The sequence below is a fragment of the Culex pipiens genome, chromosome 1 (assembly GCF_016801865.2).
Source record: "Culex pipiens pallens isolate TS chromosome 1, TS_CPP_V2, whole genome shotgun sequence".
Lineage (NCBI taxonomy): Eukaryota > Metazoa > Arthropoda > Insecta > Diptera > Culicidae > Culex > Culex pipiens.
Window position 1 is genome coordinate 27178300 of NC_068937.1, and position 18952 is coordinate 27197251.

Genomic DNA, 18952 nt, shown 5'->3' on the forward strand with positions numbered 1-18952 from the left:
CAATTTGCTCACTTTCAGGCTGACATTTGTAAGAAGCACAGTGACAGGCACCTTGATTTTTAAATGACAATTTTAAACTAAACATTTTTTTTAAGACGTGCATGGACATCACGCCATGGCTGAAGGAGATTATTAATGCAAATCAATGTATCTAAACAATTTCTTCGTGGAAAGGACGTTTAAGATGTCCTTTTCAAAAATCTGTGACTTGTAAAATATTTTACCCTGGAAATTTTTAATTTATTTTAATTTTAAAATTTTATATACTTTAAAAAGGAGGTTTACGATACTTCGTGAAACCTAAAACGAAGCTTAATGAATGATCTTGCGCCTCCATCAAAATATATGAAAAAACTTAAAATATAAAAAAACAAATATCGACAAGTAAAATATTTTCTAGGTCACAAATATTTTATTTTGTTAAGGTACATTGATTTGCAATGATTATCACCTTCCGTCATAATGGCGTGGGACATACAGTATGAGAAAATTCGTACTAGTTGATAATATTTTGATTCTGTCTTTTTATTTATAATATTTGAAAAATAAATTAAAATCCTATATTTTGTTCTACACATTTTTTAATTAGTTTATTTTTGTACTGAATTCTTGAGATTTGTTCAACGATCATTTGCAACGATATCAAAATAGTTTACCTAAAACCAACATCAACAATCAATGATTATTTCAAAATTTGTTGCAACTTCTTTTGATATTTTTTGTTAGTTTCAATTTTTTTAAATGCAACACTTTGATTTTCTTGTACTCATAGTGTAATAACACAATTAGAGCTTTTCAATCACAATGAAAAGCTTCAATAACATAATGGCATCTGATAAATCAATTAAAAATAAAAGATATTTTTTAAATTAAGCTGTTCTATAGGAAATACTGAACAATAAAAAAATACATATTTTTGTTGAATTTAAGATAACTCCGGCTCCGACTCCGACTCCAGGTTATCAGAAATCTTCGGCTCCGACTCCGACTCCGACTCCAGCTTTTAAAATTTAGCCGACTCCAGCTCCGACTCCGACTCCAGCTGTTCGAGTTTTGACGACTCCGACTCCTACTCCGACTCCAGGTCCCCAAAAAGACCCGACTCCACCGACTCCGACTCCACAGCCCTGGTATTTACAACCATCGATCCTCTACAAAAAGTGTACCTGCAAGAGTAGTAGTGAAATCGGTGTTCCGCCGAATAATCCACATGATGATCTTTTGGATTGTTTTTAGCGATCTTTCGTGCGCGCGAGAGGAGAGCCATGCTCTCTTCCGATTTTTTTCCTTTTGATGAGCGTCACAAGATTTTCTTTCGATGAAAATTTTTCCATCACTGCTCAGCAATTTTATTTCGAAACCCCAATATTTGGGATAGAACTTTCGATCATTTACTAAAAGTCCGCAAATGTTATAAAAAATGTATGATTTTTCCTACTTATTTATTTCTGGAACAAGTAAATGTTTAGATAAAAATCTTTTTTTAAATGTGTTTTAACAGCTACTTATGGGTAAAAGAATGCAAAAACTTGAAAAAAGGTTTCATAACGTTTTTAAACTCTTTATATTTTTTTTCAAGGAACTACTAATGCCAAAATTGCAAACAAAAAACATCATCACTTTAAAGGATTCTAAGAACTGATCATGTCTTTGAACGAAAAAAAAAAAAAAAAAAAAAACTGATAGAAACTATATATTTATAAAAAAAACCAGTTTATTTTCAAAGAATTGAAAAAGGAAAAAAATGCAAACACCCACCGATTTTTTGTTGTTGAAAAACGATTTATTTGTTATTTACTGCTCATATTCGTAAGAATGCCACGGTGTTCGGCCTTGGTGTCTTCGGCAAAGTTGTAGCGGAGAAAATTTCATGAAAGTTTTTCCAAGGTGCCAAATTTGTAGCGCTTAATCTACTCGAGATATACGCCATTTTTACAAAAATGGTCCAAAAAAGCTTTTTTTTGGTGATAACTCAAAATGTTAGCATATTAGCGGCCTACTATGTTTGAAGAGTTGTTTATGACATAAAAATACACATCTTTGCCGAAGACAGCAAAGTGTTTCAAGCCTTTATTGAGGAGTAATAACCATTTTAAAGTGATGTTGAGCATATTTTCAAGTTGCTATGATTTCAAAATGGCGCATTTTGGCGCAAACCCAAACAATGCACCTCTACAACTCTACAACACCAAAGCCCTACAACGTCATCCAACTTATTAGTTTTCGGTTGACACCTGGAAGGTTGTCATCCTGTATGTCAATAACTTCAAAAGATAACCCTTATCAAGTACAACAACTCTAGGACGTCAAAAAAAAGGAGTTATCAATTTATTCCACTAATTCTTGCCATTCCGAACACTGTGGAATGGAAGAAATAAATTAACACCAACTTAAATAATTTAAAAACAGCTCATGTCTGAACCTGGGTGCTGAAAACACAGAATGCGTAACGTGATTTCCGAATGATCCCCACTGCTCCTGACTAATACAACTGCACTACAGTTGTAAACATAAACAAATTAGAAGGCTTTGTTCAAACTCAAGCGTGACATATTTTTTGTTGCTGGAGTGACTTGTTTTGAAACATTTTGGTTCTAATGATATTAAAGTTTTTGCTGAAAAATTAAGTTCTTCGTGCTTTTTTTGTTTGTAGACTAAACGATGGGCGGTTAAAAGAGTCCTTCTTTGTTTTCAACGTGATGAAATATTCCGTCAGAAATGGGGGAATTTTGTGAATCAGAAGAGCAACCGGATGGAAGTTACGAGATTATGTATCTTTGAAGCGCAGTGATAATACAGGAGTAAGATTATTCAATGTTATTTGGCAGGTGCCATTCACAGTTACTGATAATTCGTCGTAAACAATTCGTAAACATAGGTTTTGAGTGAGACATAGCGCTTATGGAAATGTTAGCGACGAATTATGACAATCTCGATTTCATATCTTTTCTTAATACTGACTCAAAAGCTCGACGCCCTCGACTTTTTTATTCCTGACAAAATTAATTATAGATCTATTACAATACTTGCCACTTCTTGGCATAATTTTTCAAACAATAAATTGGTTCCGCTTTGACAGTTCTAAATTGAGGCCACTTTGCGGACAACTATTCTGCACCCAGGTCTGAACGAATGAAGTTTTTAAACCAAAATTATTTGCTAAAAGTGATTAGGGTATTTGTCCCTATTTTGGGTTTACTAAGCCGAGCGCACCTTTAATTTGATGTATTTTCAAAGGCTGCTATAGGCCTTGCTTGTGTTACATGAATAAGTGGGTTTTTTAATGCTTATGCTCATACTTAATCGCATTTTCGATAAAAATACTTAATATCGCGGTATAACCTCGAAAATCTAAAACATTTTCTGTCCCTATTTTGGGTCTATTGCTCCTAGGATACGACCTTCTTTGTGCCTATTTTTGACCTACCTCCTGATTGGTTGAAATCTCGAAGCACGCGGCGATTTTTTTTGACATACGGTTCAGCACCGAGCTGTACAGTACAGCCGCACAAATTCGGTCGACAAACATGCTAAATCATTGTGATGTTTTAAGTCAAAAATCAACAGTTGAATAATTGATTTCACTTGCATTACGTGCATAATTAGCATGGACATCATTTATATCATGCATTTGCGAGCTTTAAACATAATTAAACGAGTGTTGCGTTGTCAAACAACAAGCCCGTAATATGCAAGAAAGACTGTAATGTGTGTAAAGCGCACACAAACTGTCACAGTTTGTAAAAGTGTCAACATTGTTAATGTACCTTAAAAATGTATAAATATAAAAGAGGTTTTAACCAATCATATTTCACACAATTAAATAACAATCAACAAATCAAACTCGGTCATTGGACCCTTGCGCAAATGTCACCAGAAGGCAGGGATGCCAGATGATTTTTTAAAATGTCTGTGAAAAAGTCTGTGTATGTCTGTGTCTTTGTCTAAAATTCAACTAAATCAATTTACAGTCATAGAAATCGATCAAAAATTGTGTTTTTAAGCATTTGAAGACTAACGAAATAAGTTTCGATTGATATTTTAACAAAATAACAATTTAATGAAGTTTTTAAAAAGTCTGTGTACCTCAAAAAATGTCTAACACGAGCTCAAATGTCTGTGAAACACAGACAAATCTGTGTATCTGGCATCCCTGCCAGAAGGGAAAATCGTTCAAACTGGTCGCTCGCCGCCTAGTCCAAACAGAAGAGTGAGAGGTGCATAAGTCTCAACATTCCTGGCCAGCTCTACCACCACCGCCACTCTCCAAGTATCACAACCAGTGTTAAGTGTAACTTGTTGGCCAGCCAGGTGCAAGTGCAGCATTCGAGTGGAATAGGTGGAATGTGCAAACTGCACTTGCTCTGCACCTCGTGGACACTGTAGGAAAAACAGAGTGGGGTTAAGTGGGTATTTTTTCTGTATCTGTAATTGATCATGATTTACTTGCAGTGCTTGAAATGAAAAAGGGGGAAAAAACAACTGTGTATTTCTAATTCTAATGGCTTGTCGCGTCGCCGTTGATTGCAGAGAGCCCCAAGGTTGTTAGGACAGACCTTTCGCAGAGCCTTGCCGAAGAAGTGAGTGGGGATACGATTTCATCGCGATTTCTACAATCTCCCCGCGAGAAGATGGATTTCAAGTGAACTGTTTGGCTGTGATACAAGTGATTTCGGTGCAGTGATCCACGATGCCGGAGTTCGACGATACGTTCCTGTTTGATTGTGCCAAATTTGAGCGAAAAAAGTGGAAGTCCTACAACATCAGCTTGAGGCCCAGCAGCATAGTGCTGAAAAGTGTTGGCAGCTTTAGCCCGAATGTCAACAACAACAACAACAACTACCTTGAAGAGGGCGAGGTGATTGGGGGTGGCCTGCGGCCCATCGCCGACCCGCCGGTCGTGAAGAAACGTGACTATCTGCAGAACCAACGGACCGGGGTGGTCAACTCGCTGTACGGTGGCGTAAGTCCCATCCGCGAGCGGATCCTCGGGTACAACTTCAAGCGGCACTCGTACAGCTGCAGTTCGGCGCCGCCTTCGCCGGCAGTGTTGCCATCGTTTTTTGGAGGAGTTGAAGGAGGAGGATGTAAGTAGCCCACCATCAACAGCTCTGGCCACATCTGGCAATATCTATATGCAAACATGGAAAACTTATTAACACCTCGTCTAACGAAACACGACTCTCCCTTGGACCCGGGAGGGGGAGTCACGTTTGTGCGTTGATCCGCGGGACCAGTTTCTAGTTTTAACCCTTAACAGCTCAAAAATATTGAATTCGTAGACAAAAAGTATAAAAAAGTAACATTTGTACACTAGAAGGTTATAATGGCGCGATCGCGATCGCGATCGCCATCGATCGGTCGTGACGCCATAGGAAAGTTAAATATTGCCACCTGTTTGGGGCCTAAACCAACATTAGGCCTATAAGCGTTCGTTGAGTTGAATCACGACAGAGGGGCTAATAAACTATTGCCACCACTCTCGGTTATTGAAAGTGGTTGTGGATTTCAAATTCAAAACATGGCCTGTTTGGTGTTGATCTACTTTGAGGTGTGCGCGCGACAACCTTGGCGGCTTACCTTGTGGGAAAGTTGAATGGATAGAAAAAATAAGGAGGTTGGCTCGAAATGGATCTGATCGTTGGTTGTGAGAAGTTTGGGTTATTGCCTGATTGCCTGTTTGCACTGATATTACGGTTTGTTTTTATGTATTGTCAACTTGATTTCCGTAGTCTTTTACTTTCAATTCAGGCTAGTTTAAAAAAAAAATATTGTACAAACTTTATTATTTTCCATGTTGGGGAATTATACCCTTTCTAATCAAGCACCTATCTTCGTCATATGTAGAGTTTGATGCTCGTTTAAAGCTCCAAAAATACTATTTAGGCTATAAACTTACCAGCAACAGCACCGCCTCGAATAGGCACGCAAATGTATGCCACTTACGGGCCGAAAAGATCAAATTTAAGGCACATTTGATCATAATTACTATTTTGCGAGACCATTTCTCATCATTTTGTTGGCACACACATCCAAACGCGAGATGAGAGCTTAACTGCTCAACGAAAGTCGCCATCAACATCTTTTCACTTGCGCTAACGTTTTCAAAGCGCTTAAGATATGAAATTGCTTCCAACTACCGGCAACATGTTCTTTAGGACATTAGTTAGTCACTCACTTGAAAAATATTCCAGAAACATGTAAATAATTAGCAAGCGCCATCAAAAAAACAAACGCGCCAAGTCTTTTGACGTTTGACTTTTGGCGACCCATTCCAATCGAAGGCTGAAGAAAACCGAGCGAGAAGCGAAGGCAAATAAAGAACAAAGGATGGCCACCAACACCACCAGCAGCGCCTGTTGGAGTGAGCCAGTGATGCCAGGAAACTTTCTCTATAAATGCTACTTTTCGTGAGTGTTCGCACACAATTTCATTACAACTGGCAGCACTAAGCAGACCCAAAAGAGCGCTGGAAGAAAAAAGAACTAAGCTGAAAATAGGAAAATGGGCGTGGCCCAATGCATTCTCGATTGATTAGAATACATTTTGGAAATATTTTTTTTAAATGCTTGTAAAAGGAATAGAATAACTTTTAGTAAAAGTGAAAATAAACAGAAATATTCAAAATAAAATGCTCTACTCGTTGGTGTACTTGATTTTAGTAATTTTCAAGGAACCCTCCAGATTATCCGGCATCATTTAAACACGACCGCTTACTAGGCTAAAAATGGGTATATTTCCCCTAATCCGAATCAAGCCAGATCGTCAAAATTGTAATAATTGACTTAACTCATATTAACCCAAAGATAAGTTTCAACTAATTTAAAAATAAAAAAAACACTATCAATTTTAAATTAAATAAAAATAAAGAAAAGTTTCAACACCATATCCCACTTTTTAAAATTTCTAAACAGATAAATTTATTTTAAATTGATTTAAAGTTTGTTTTATTTCTATTTATATTGGATTTTTGAGGCTATATAAACTGAGTAATTCTCAACTTTCACGAATCGACTTTTTTCGTTTTTTTTAGCCTGGTACAAATTTTATTACAGTTTTTGTCACGCTTCCTTCAGAATCGGCCTGAAAAATCAGGGAGCAAAACAATTTTTTTTAAATGGAAATTGAAGTGCAATCCACTGAAATTAAATTAAAATGCATTCCCTTGCATTTAGAAACATTTTTAAGCATGTTGGAGTTAGTTCTAAGATTGATAGAATTTTAGTAATTTTTCGATGTACAAAACCTCAATAAAACAAAATTTGATAGTTTTTTCATTGTAACAAAGTTAAAATCATCAAAATCAGAAAAGGGGAGATTCTCTCCGCTTTTTGACAACAAACCTTGGTGTTTTTCTTTCGTAAGGTATTTTTAAACTGCAAAAAAACTAAGCAATTTTTTTCTAAAAATTTCCATATACCTATAACTTGAAAGCAGTGAATTTAATCAAAAAATGTGTAAAGTTATTTTAAAAGGCAAATTTATGTTTTGAACCTGAAAAGGGTCATCCTCCGCCAACTCACACAGCAGTTGCCCCCCGACCCCTCTTCGATTTGCGTGAAACTTTGCTCTAAGGGGTTATTTTGGTTCCTGATCACGAATCCGAGGTCCATTTTTCGATATTTCGTGACGGTGGGGTGGTACGACCCCTTTCATTTTTCTGGTTTTTTACTAAGACACGTTTTTCAGTGATTTGTAGCTCGCAACCGTGAAGAGATAGAAATTTGGTGTCAAAGGGACTTTTGTGATGGCGTACTAAAATTCCGAAAAAACGAATTTTTCATCAAAAAAAAGTTAGAAAATAGTTTTAAAATCGCTGCCATTTCCTGTTACTTTTTGTTATTTGTTTGTTATTTGATTTTAAATATCAAAATTTTTGTTTTTGTCTGCTCTACAATCTTGTAGAACATTGTTACACTCTAAAATGTAACCCTGCAAAGTTAGCATAGCATAGCATAGCATAGCATTGGTGTCTACCCGTAGCTGCTACTTCGTTATTGACCAGGACCCCCAAACATTGCTCCGTGGACCACAGATGAAAAGTAGGAACCAATCATCACCCCTTCGCAATTTTCAAAGGTCTCTATCGTGCTGATCAATACCGACGCCGGCCACGACCAGTGGTAAAGCACGGGGAAGTGGATGGGAATGTTAGCCGATACTTGAGTGATGGGACCGCCAAATCGACTGCGTCTCCGACAAAGTATCACATGAGTTTTGAGGGGTTAGTAAGATGGGTATGAGGTCAGGATTCACTGTGGTAGGTGATGCGACCATGAGCAATTTGTTTATGGGTTGAAATTTAAAAAATCTTAGGCAGCCGGCTGCGGAAAGATACCTATCTAGGGATTTAAATATAGTATTAATTCGACCGCGATTCTCCAGAAATTCTCCGTCGGCGTGCCTTCCGATCAACGGTGATGTAGGAAGGGCTTCATTCATTAAAATTATTTTATATCATAAGCCTTAAAACATATCCGTCGACGTGCCTTCCTATCCTCGATGATATGGAAAGGACTTAATCCAGCAATACGACTTGCTTGTCTCAAAAAACAAAAATCGGATCGTTTCTATCGAAAACTATATAAAGTGAACAAAAATAAAATTCATCGGCCAACGAACGTGCGAACAAAAAATAAATGAAAAAAGAAGAAGAAGAAATCCAATCACCCCATGCACTCAAACAGCGACACAAAAGAGACGAAAAATAGCACGAAAAAACAGGACTGCGCGTCCAAACAGGCACCGCACTATTGATGCCATTATTTAATTATACTGACCAATCACCCCATGCACTCGAACAGCGACACAAAAGAGACGGAAAATAACACGAAAAAACAGGACTGAGCGTCCACACAGGCACCGCACTACTCAAAATGTAACCCTGCAAAGTTAGAAAAAAACACGTAATTTTAAAACGAAAAATTGCGTTCTAAATGAAAAAAATGACCCTTCTGGGTTATTTCAGATTCGAAAAGTACATTAAATTTCCCATAAAATGACATGTCTCACGATTTCTGACAGTTGAGTAACGGTAAATGGCAACGATTTTAAAACTATTTTTTGACTTTTTTTTGATGAAAAAAACGTTTTTTTCGGAATTTTGAGTACGCCTTCAAATCGGGCGTGTAATTTTACACAAAAGTCCCTTTGACACCAAATTTCTATCTCTTCACGGTTGCGAGCTACAAATCACTGAAAAAGGGGTCGTACCGCCCCACCGTCACGAAATATCGAAAAATGGACCTCGGATTCGTGATCAGGAACCAACAAAACCACTTAGAGCAAAGTTTCACGCTAATCGAAGAGGAGTCGGAGCAACATTTTCCGATTTCGTGTGAGTTGGTGGAGAATTACCCAAAAGTATTTTGAAATTTTGTTTGACAGTATTTTACATAAAAAAAACATGACGTCGACACCAAATTTTACACCATCCTAAACTTAAGCGACTCTTAATTAAGTTCTTGCACCTAAAAGTGAATTTTTTTTCGGTCGTAGTATTCCATTTGGCAACACTGCCAAATATGTTTTGCCTTATTGCTGGGCATACCTCGGAAATTGTATTACCATCGGGGTTTGAGTGTACACACAAAAAAAATGTTCTAGACTCACGAATTACGATTATATTATTCACGACTGTTGGAGTATTCATTCCTAAAAATTATAGATCAATAATTTGAAAATCGTGATACTCACGTTTTCTGGGATTCTTACGTGTACACGGAGAAAAATGAGTTCCCAAAATCGCGAACAAGCGTTCATGATATTCGGAACCACGAACAAAGTGTTCAAATTTCATGGCACGTTTTTCAAAACAGGTTTGTTTATTTTTTCACTCTTTGGTTTGACAGTTTAATCTTGGATTTTGGTTTTTCGAAAAAAAAAGCTTCTTTAGGTTTGACCTATTTTCTGCAAAAGTTCACAAAATCGCACATTTATCCACACAGTGCCGAAATTACGTGGTCCCTCTTGATGATCTCCTCGTCTGCCTTGGGGCCAAAAACAATGTCACCGATGTTTACTCACCAGTTCAAACGTGTTCCGCTCGTTTGACTTAACAAGCAGCAGTCTCAGCCTCACACTTAAATTCGCAACCAGAAGAGCAAAAATTTCAAACCTCAGTGTGTCGTGCTCATTTTAATATCTGCATAAAACGTGACATTTGGTTTGCAAACCACATACGCGGCTATTAGAGGGGTTGTGTTCGCGCACGAAACTTTCTCCAGGATCATGGTGGACGGTTTCTGTGGACAAATTTCGCCATTTCATATGTTTATAGTTGCAGTAAAGTGAGGACTGCAAATTTGGTGACCTGTGCTCTTGATTTGGTTTAATTTATCAAGTTAAGATCTTATAACATAATTTTGAAAGACTGATCTCCCTCTGAGTTAAACCAGACGTAATCGCATTTTGTACAGTTACGCGATTGCATTTCTCGACGTGTCGCAATCATACAGATTTCCGATCACGGTAGGCCCCCGGTTAATCACATTTCTACCGGTCGATCAAAACCGCATAAAACAGCTCCAAACAAAGCCCGCAGATTCGCGTCGGAGCGTGCCCCGCAAGGTGACAGATCAATTTCGCGCGCGCACTTTATTGCCACTCATTGTTGGCCATTGCCGGCCATTACTTCATTTTGACGTACTTTTCCTTTTCCTTTCCTTTCCGTTTTCCTACTCAAACCATTCAACTATTATAAGGGGAGGGGGGGTCTTTGTGTTTTGTTTCGCGCCCTCCCTCCCCCGTTTGTGCGGAGAAATTGTACAACCTTGGCGCGCGCACACTTTCCGTCACCGTATGCCAATCAGAGTAGGCGATTCCACGACTCTTTCAACAATGTTCTTTGTCATTCTGGTCATGCCTGTAACATAACCACCTGAACCTTTTTTTTCGTTATTTGCCATGGAACCCCCCTTTTCAAACCACTGGATTGCGATGTCGTCTTTGCGCTCTGATGGTCACGTCGCACCCAGAAGATGATTGTCTCGTCACATCAACCCACCGTGTAACGCCTAACCGGCCTTGTTTACCTAAATGTTCAGTGAAACACATGTAAACACACACGGCATCCCAGTAGGCAAGCAACTTTGTTTTCTTGCTGTGCAAAGACGACCCCCTGGCAATCTGCAAATTGCACAACAGCGCCTCCTACGATACGGCCAGTGCTGCCATCTGCACGTGATAACCTTTTCACGGATGCGTCAAAAGTGTTGTAAAAAGCGCGTGCAAGGGACGTTCATTAACCTCGGCAAGGTGACACTGTTGACAGTTGAGAGAGTAAAGCCCTTTCGATTCCGCATGATTGTACTGTACAACCTCGATAGATTGACAACAATTGTTGTTAGTTCAAAGTTTGACAGTTCCTCACCCTCCATTTTGATGTTGTCAAATTGACGTTTCCATGCATTCACGTATGAGGTGATTGTCGAATGACGACGAACCCGAACATCGCTTAAAGGTATTCAATCACTTTTTCCCCCGATCCTGATGGAGATCTTATCTTTATTTTGATCACGTTTCCTTGGCCATTCAAAGTGCGCCGGAGAGTCGTTTTGTCTTGCATGCAATCAACGCTGGCGAATGTCGCTTTGGTCGTCAAAGTATATTGTTTGTCCTATACGGCGATTCCCCGTCCCATGCGTGTGTATTCCCCGATTGACGGTGGACAGAGTTTGAAATGGCGGGGTTAGTAAATAAAGGTACGATTTTTAGCGATGATGATGTAAACAATGACAAGCAAAACTTTTTTTTACAATTGGTTTCAATAAAATGGTGGACATAATGGTATTATGTCACACCCTTTGCAAAAGGCGGTAACGGGTAGACTTGTTGGCTTCAGAGTTTTAGAAAAACGCATAAAACTGATTGCATTGAGGAAATACTACAAATAATGTAAAATTACATCAATTACATCATGATTCATGAAGTTCCCAGTTGGGTGTAACGTTTTTTTGCTCTTGAATGTTTGATTACTGAAATTATCTTCAAGTCGGTAACGGGTAAATTTGTTGGCTTCAGAGTTGCAGAAAAACGCTTAAAACTGATTACATTGATGAAAGACGACAAAAGCATGTAAAATTACATCGTTTCCATGAAGTTTCCAGTTGGGTGCAGGGTTTTTTTTTAACTTTTTAATGTTTGATTACAGAAATTACATTCAACGGGTAAATTTGTTCACTTCAGAGTTACAGAAAAACGAATAAAACTCATTGCATTGAGAAAGGACGACAAAAGCATGCAAAATTACATCGATTCCATGAAGTTACAAGTTGGGTGTAACGTTTTTTGTATACTTTTGAGTGTTTAATTACTGAAATTATCTTCAATTGAGAGAATTCATGGAATTAATCACAAAAATCTGCCATTTTTTATAAAATATCACAGCAGCAATGACTGCAACTTGAGTGCAATACCGGTTTTATTCTGCAAAGTGCATTGGCGCCAGAAAATGGCGTAGGCTAAGGCCTACAGGTCTAGGCAAAGTGCCTTTTTCTCCCCTCGATAAACCCGTCAATATGAATCAAAACAGAGCGTTGACAAGTTTCTTTCTTCAAATCATTCGTCACCTCACAAACAAAACTGTGAAAATATGCTCTGTGACATCTTCATCTCAGGATGTCAATCGACACTTGAAATTCCAAAATGTATTTTCTATATTTTCAATTATATTGCGAATTGACTTTGAAAAGCAACTTAGTAAGACAACTTTTGACTCAATTTTCGAGATAACTGTTCAAACAATTAATCAAGCTAATAATACTCAAAGCAAATCAGATAAAAATAATCATACTCTCAAATTTCGCTCTAGCCTCAAATTAGACGAAGACGACGACGAGAGAAATAAGCGGAAAAGCCATGGAAGAGCGACTCGTCTCGCTGTATGATTCAAGTTTCTTGTATTCCATTTATAGAATTCTTTTTTTTTGTTTCCCTCAATCACCCAGACTCAGACTTGCTTGTACATTGGAATGGATGGACGCGAAAAAAAAGCACGCGACTTTGGTTGGGGACGACCAGCCGCATACATACGAGCAAACGTAAACAACTACGCACATGTGAGAGAGAGAGAGCGGGAGGGGGGAATGTGGGGTGGGATGGGAATTTAGAGAAAATCTGCATCGAGTTTTTTTTTCTAATTTATTGTAAAAGAAATTTGATGATTGATAACATTGATGTACAATTTTTGTAATTACAAAAAAAAAGTTGCAACCGATGGGGTTCAAACCCAGCACCAACAGTAAGGACTGGCGTCTTAGCCCGCTCGGCTATCAGACCGATGAAAAATGGAAAAGGATAAACACACATTTCGAGCTTGACATTTCGGTCAAGTAGGTTTCCCATACTGATGGCCTACATATTTCTGGGTGTAATATTACATAAAATGTCATAAAATAATGCAAAATTTATTTTATAATTGGTCTTTTACACGCAGTTTGATTACTACTTTATTTTCTGAGAAGAATTTTGCTAAATTGGGATCGGAGCTATGAATTTTCTTTTTAGTTAAAATGTTGTAAAACAAAATTTCATAAATCATTTTTAGATAATAAATAGAGTTAGTGAATTTTCACGATTTCGCGGGCAGCGTGAAATTCGTGAAATTTAAAGATTTCCATGAAATCCCGTGAAATTGATCGATTTTCTCAAATCAATTCTTTAACATAACATCATAATAATTATTTCATTCATAACGACTTTTTAAGTAAATTTTATTAGTTTTTAATTGAAAAGTGTGATATGAACCATTTGAAGAATTGTTAGGAAATTATTTATAAACATGAAATTGATACAGCATTTACTGAGGCCATAGAAGAAAAAAATTTCTTGAAATTTATTTTTAATAAATTTTGTCTTTTTCAACCAAAACTTGTTGAAATTGATTGAATGAGTATACTGTGAAATGTTTTTTAAATTGCACAAATATTTTAAAAACTTTATTGATTAATTTTTAGAAATCAATTAAAAGCTAAATTTCATGAAAAAGTAACATTCTGTGATAATAGTCGTCTCTCCTTCTTCCTCCGGTCAATGATTTAACCAGAGAAGGAGAAAAAAAAACAGATTGAAAAAATTAAAGAAAAATTTGAGAAAAAAGCTTGCTTTTTTCTTGATACTCTATAACAATTTAACTGTTATTTAATTTGAAATTTTAAAGATTTAATTCCAATTTCTTTTGAAAGATTCAAGCTTGGTTCATAGTTTTTATTATCTTTAAAGTCGCATTTTAAGAACATTTCTGATTTTTTTTCTGAGTCCTGTTTAATTCTCACGATATTTGATTATTTGGGTGGATGGTTCCCTTGGAAGTTAAAATAATGTTTATTTTGGTTTCTGTTCTGGTTTTGAATAAAATTTTGAAGATTTCGTTACAGATAAAATAATTATTTTTCTAGTGACCTTAACTCAGTTTTTGAAAAGTAAGATGAAAACCTCAACACTATTTTTACTGGGAAAAAATGTCGAAAAAAAACTTTTTGAAATTGTTAGTAAAGCATAAAAAATAGTTTCTGTAAGTTTAACATCAATTTTTTCATATTTATTTCAAGATTTTTCACGTTCCGCGAAATTTCCGTGAAATTTGATGTTTTGAAATTGAGGTCCCCGTGAAATATGCAATTTTTGAGCGTGAAAAATCACTAAGCCTAATAATAAATCAAATTTGAAATTGAAAATTACCTCAATCATTTTGTTGATTAAGTGCATCGTTTTTAACCTATTAGGAAATTTATTTCATGAAGAAAATTACCTAAATTTTTTTCTAAGTGTCATCTAACTAACTCTCATTTTTCAGTTTGCAATATCACGAAAACTATTGATTTTATACTCAATGTTAAACGTTGGACTTTTAAGAAATTTTCTGCTCTTAATAATAAAAATTTAAAAAAACCTAGGTCTCGAGATGACACGCAGAAAAATATTTTTTACAATTTTTTACAAAACTTTTTTTCATGTGCATTTTTATTTCAATATTAGGCCGTTGCAAATATTTTTCAAAGTTTTGTCGCCCCCCCCTTCTAAATTGGTCCGAAAAATCAGGGGGAAAAAAATATTTTTTCAAAAAAATATCAAAATTTCAATGGAATTAGAAGTCTAATCAACTGAGAACAATCTTCAAGGCCTTTTTCTGCATTGATAATCATATTTAACATGTTTGGACTCGTTTCAAAATATTTTGAATTTTTATGAAGTTACAATGTACAGCACCGCAAAAACTTTTTTTTCTCGCAAAAATAAAATTTTCGTCAGTATTTAAAAATTTTGGAAATCGATGATTGCAAAACAACTGGACAGGTGTATGATGCATTTTAAAACACTTTTTTCATTCAAATGCTGACACCGTGGCCTGTAATTTCAATGCAATTTTTTTTTTCACGGCCACGCCAGCTCGGCGTTTAAAATGATTATTTCAACACAGTCAAAGAATCGCGAATCTTTATTTGAAAACGTGATCAAGTCGAGAAACGCTCTGCATTTACTAATTCTTTTGTAAAATATCCGCAAATTAAAATTAATGTGCAAATGTTAAGTTTTAAAGTGTTTAGAAACAGAATTCTAAATATTTTTAAAATAATTGAATAATTGATATTTTTTTAAGTAGTATTAATTTCTTAGTAAATTGTGAAAACTTTGACATAATGCTTCGATTTCAGTTTAAATGAAAATATAAAATATATCGTTGCTGTAGAAACTTTTCTGAATAATATCTAAAATTTAAAAATGTTATTTTTTTAAAGCGAAAATTGGCATGGGACCATCCATAAACCACGTAGACACTTTAGGGGGGGAGGGGGGTGGTATGGCGATTGTCCACGCTCCATACAAAAAAGTTTTTTTTTGTATGGACTATTGTCCACGAAGGGGGGGGGGGGGGGTTTGAGATTCCCTGAAAAGTGTCCACGTGGTTTTTGAAGCAATTTTCAATAAATGACACTCGCGATATTTGAAACAAAATTTACTACTTGTATTCAAATTCAAATGACAAAATAAAAATAAAAACAAAATAAGATACTTGAAAATAAAAGTTTAAAATATATATATTCAAGAAGTTCATGCAATTCAAGCAACAATATTTTTTTTACACATTTAAAAAATTTAACAAATTTAAAAATTCAAGAGATTGGAAAAAAAACAAGAAATTTGAAAAAAAAAAACCAAAATATGAATAATTAAAGAAATTTGAAAAAATAAAAAAAACAATTTTCAATTTTTTTAAATTTAGGAAATTTTAAAAATTTAATAAACTATAATTAAATTATAAAACAAACAAATTTCACAAAATTCAAGAAATTTAAGAAATTTAAGAAAAATAAGAAATTTAAGAAATTTAAGAAATTTAAGAAATTTAAGAAATTTAAGAAATTTAAGAAATTTAAGAAATTTAAGAAATTTAAGAAATTTAAGAAATTTAAGAAATTTAAGAAATTTAAGAAATTTAAGAAATTTAAGAAATTTAAGAAATTTAAGAAATTTAAGAAATTTAAGAAATTTGAGAAATTTAAGAAATCCAAGAAATTCGAGAAAATCAAGAAAATCAAGAAATTCGACAAATTCAAGAAATTCAAGAAATTCAAGAAATTCAAGAAATTCAAGAAATTCAAGAAAATCAAGAAATTCAAAAAAATCAAGAAATTCAAGAAATTCAAGAAATTCAAGAAATTCAAGAAATTCAAAAAATTCAAGAAATTCAAGAAATTCAAGAAATTCAAGAAATTCAAGAAATTCAAGAAATTCAAGAAATTCAAGAAATTCATGAAATTCAAGAAATTCAAGAAATTCAAGAAATTCAAGAAATTCAAGAAATTCAAGAAATTCAAGAAATTCAAGAAATTCAAGAAATTCAAGAAATTCAAGAAATTCAAGAAATTCAAGAAATTCAAGAAATTCAAGAAATTCAAGAAATTCAAGAAATTCAAGAAATTTAAGAAATTCAAGAAATTCAAGAAATTCAAGAAATTCAAGAAATTCAAGAAATTCAAGAAATTCAAGAAATTCAAGAAATTCAAAAAAATCAAGAAATTCAAAAAAATCAAGAAATTCAAGAAATTCAAGAAATTCAAGAAATTCAAAAAAATCAAGAAGTTTAAGAAATTCAAGAAATTCAAGAAATTCAAGAAATTCATGAAATTCATGAAATTCAAGAAATTCAAGAAATTCAAGAAATTCAAAAAAATCAAGAAGTTTAAGAAATTCAAGAAATTCGAAATTCAAGAAATTCAAGAAATTCAAGAAATTCAAGAAATTCAAGAAATTCAAGAAATTCAAGAAATTCAAGAAATTCAAGAAATTCAAGAAATTCAAGAAATTCAAGAAATTCAAGAAATTCAAGAAATTCAAGAAATTCAAGAAATTCAAGAAATTCAAGAAATTTAAGAAATTCAAGAAATTCAAGAAATTCAAGAAATTCAAGAAATTCAAGAAATTCAAGAAATTCAAGAAATTCAAGAAATTCAAGAAATTCAAGAAATTCAAGAAATTCAAGAAATTCAAGAAATTCAAGAAATTCAAGAAATTCAAGAAATTCAAGAAATTCAAGAAATTCAAGAAATTCAAGAAATTCAAGAAATTCAAGAAATTCAAAAAATTCAAGAAATTAAAGAAATTCAAGAAATTTAAGAAATTTAAGAAATTCAAGAAATTCAAGAAATTCAAGAAATTCAAGAAATTCAAGAAATTCAAGAAATTCAAGAAATTCAAAAAATTCAAGAAATTCAAGAAATTCAAGAAATTCAAGAAATTCAAGAAATTCAAGAAATTCAAGAAATTCAAGAAATTCAAGAAATTCAAGAAATTCAAGAAATTCAAGAAATTCAAGAAATTCAAGAAATTCAAGAAATTCAAGAAATTCAAGAAATTCAAGAAATTCAAGAAATTCAAGAAATTCAAGAAATTCAAGAAATTCAAGAAATTCAAGAAATTCAAGAAATTTAAGAAATTTAAGAAATTCAGGAAATTTAAGAAATTCAAGAAATTCAAGAACTCCAAGAACTTTAAGAAATTCAAGAAATTCAAGAACTCCAAGAACTTTAAGAAATTTAAGAACTTCCAAAATTCAAGAAATTCAAGCAAATCCAAAAACTCCAGAAATTCAAAAAAATCAAATAAAATTGAGAAATTCTTAAAAATCAAGAAATTTAAGATTTAAAAAAAATTAAAAAAATGCAAAAGTTAAAAAAATAATCAAAAAATTTAGAATTCAAGGAATTTAAAAAAATCTTGATTTATATCCATTTTCAACTAGCAAACCGTCGACGTGCCACTCAAGCTATGTTGTTATGGGATGGATCTATATCACTCACTGTGAAGTTTGCTATTTAAATCCAATCAGTGCGTCCTCTTTACCCCACTCACCCCTCCGTTAGTGCCGCTCACTACGTCATTCTCCGGCGTCGCGTCATCGTCGTCGTCGCGATCGCGCCTTCCTTGGCAGACTCGACTTGTGAGTGCCAAGTTCGTTTCTTCCTCTCACCCCGCTGTACGATTCGTTCTATATGGTCGCGGTTTTTCGCCGCCTCAACTCCTCCTGCCCTCATCTCGTTGGTCCGTCAATACCCGCAAGACCCGCGGAGAACTTGAGCCGAACTAGTCACTGTTGCTCGGTCTCGCCGTAAAGTTGTGTGAAGTTGCGAACTGAACTGGGATAGAACGCGCGAAGTTTGTGTTTTTTTTGGTCGCTGAAACTTGATCTCACGATCGCAGTGTTTGAGGTTTGTTTTTTGCTGTGCAAATTACACCCGGAAGTGGTACGACCTTAGCGGCCGATCTTACGGTGAGAATCTTCCGGCTGTGGGAACAACAAATCTCCAGGAATTCTTCGGTCGGTTTTTTCTCGGGGTTCTTCGGGCCAAGAAGCGTGTCTGAATTCGATTCTCAACGCGAGGAGGCGAAAGGGCGTCGTGGGTGCGCTATTTTTGGACTTCCCCCAAATTTGGAAGAAAAACTGTTAAAGATT

General features: G+C 34.9%; 1 protein-coding gene across 8 annotated transcripts in view; it reads left to right on the top strand.

Moving 5' to 3' along the window:
- Window positions 1-18952, top strand: part of LOC120413322 (guanine nucleotide-releasing factor 2) — a 116837-nt gene that overhangs the window by 51321 nt on the left and 46564 nt on the right. For 6 of the 8 annotated variants that reach the window (XM_039574089.2, XM_039574090.2, XM_039574092.2 and 3 more), the window contains exon 1: window positions 4691-5087. The exons of the other annotated variants lie outside the window; for them this stretch is intronic. In XM_039574089.2, the coding sequence (XP_039430023.1) occupies window positions 4691-5087 (397 nt within the window). Of the gene's footprint in view, window positions 1-4690; window positions 5088-18952 lie in introns of those variants that run through there. 8 annotated transcript variants of the gene reach the window in all.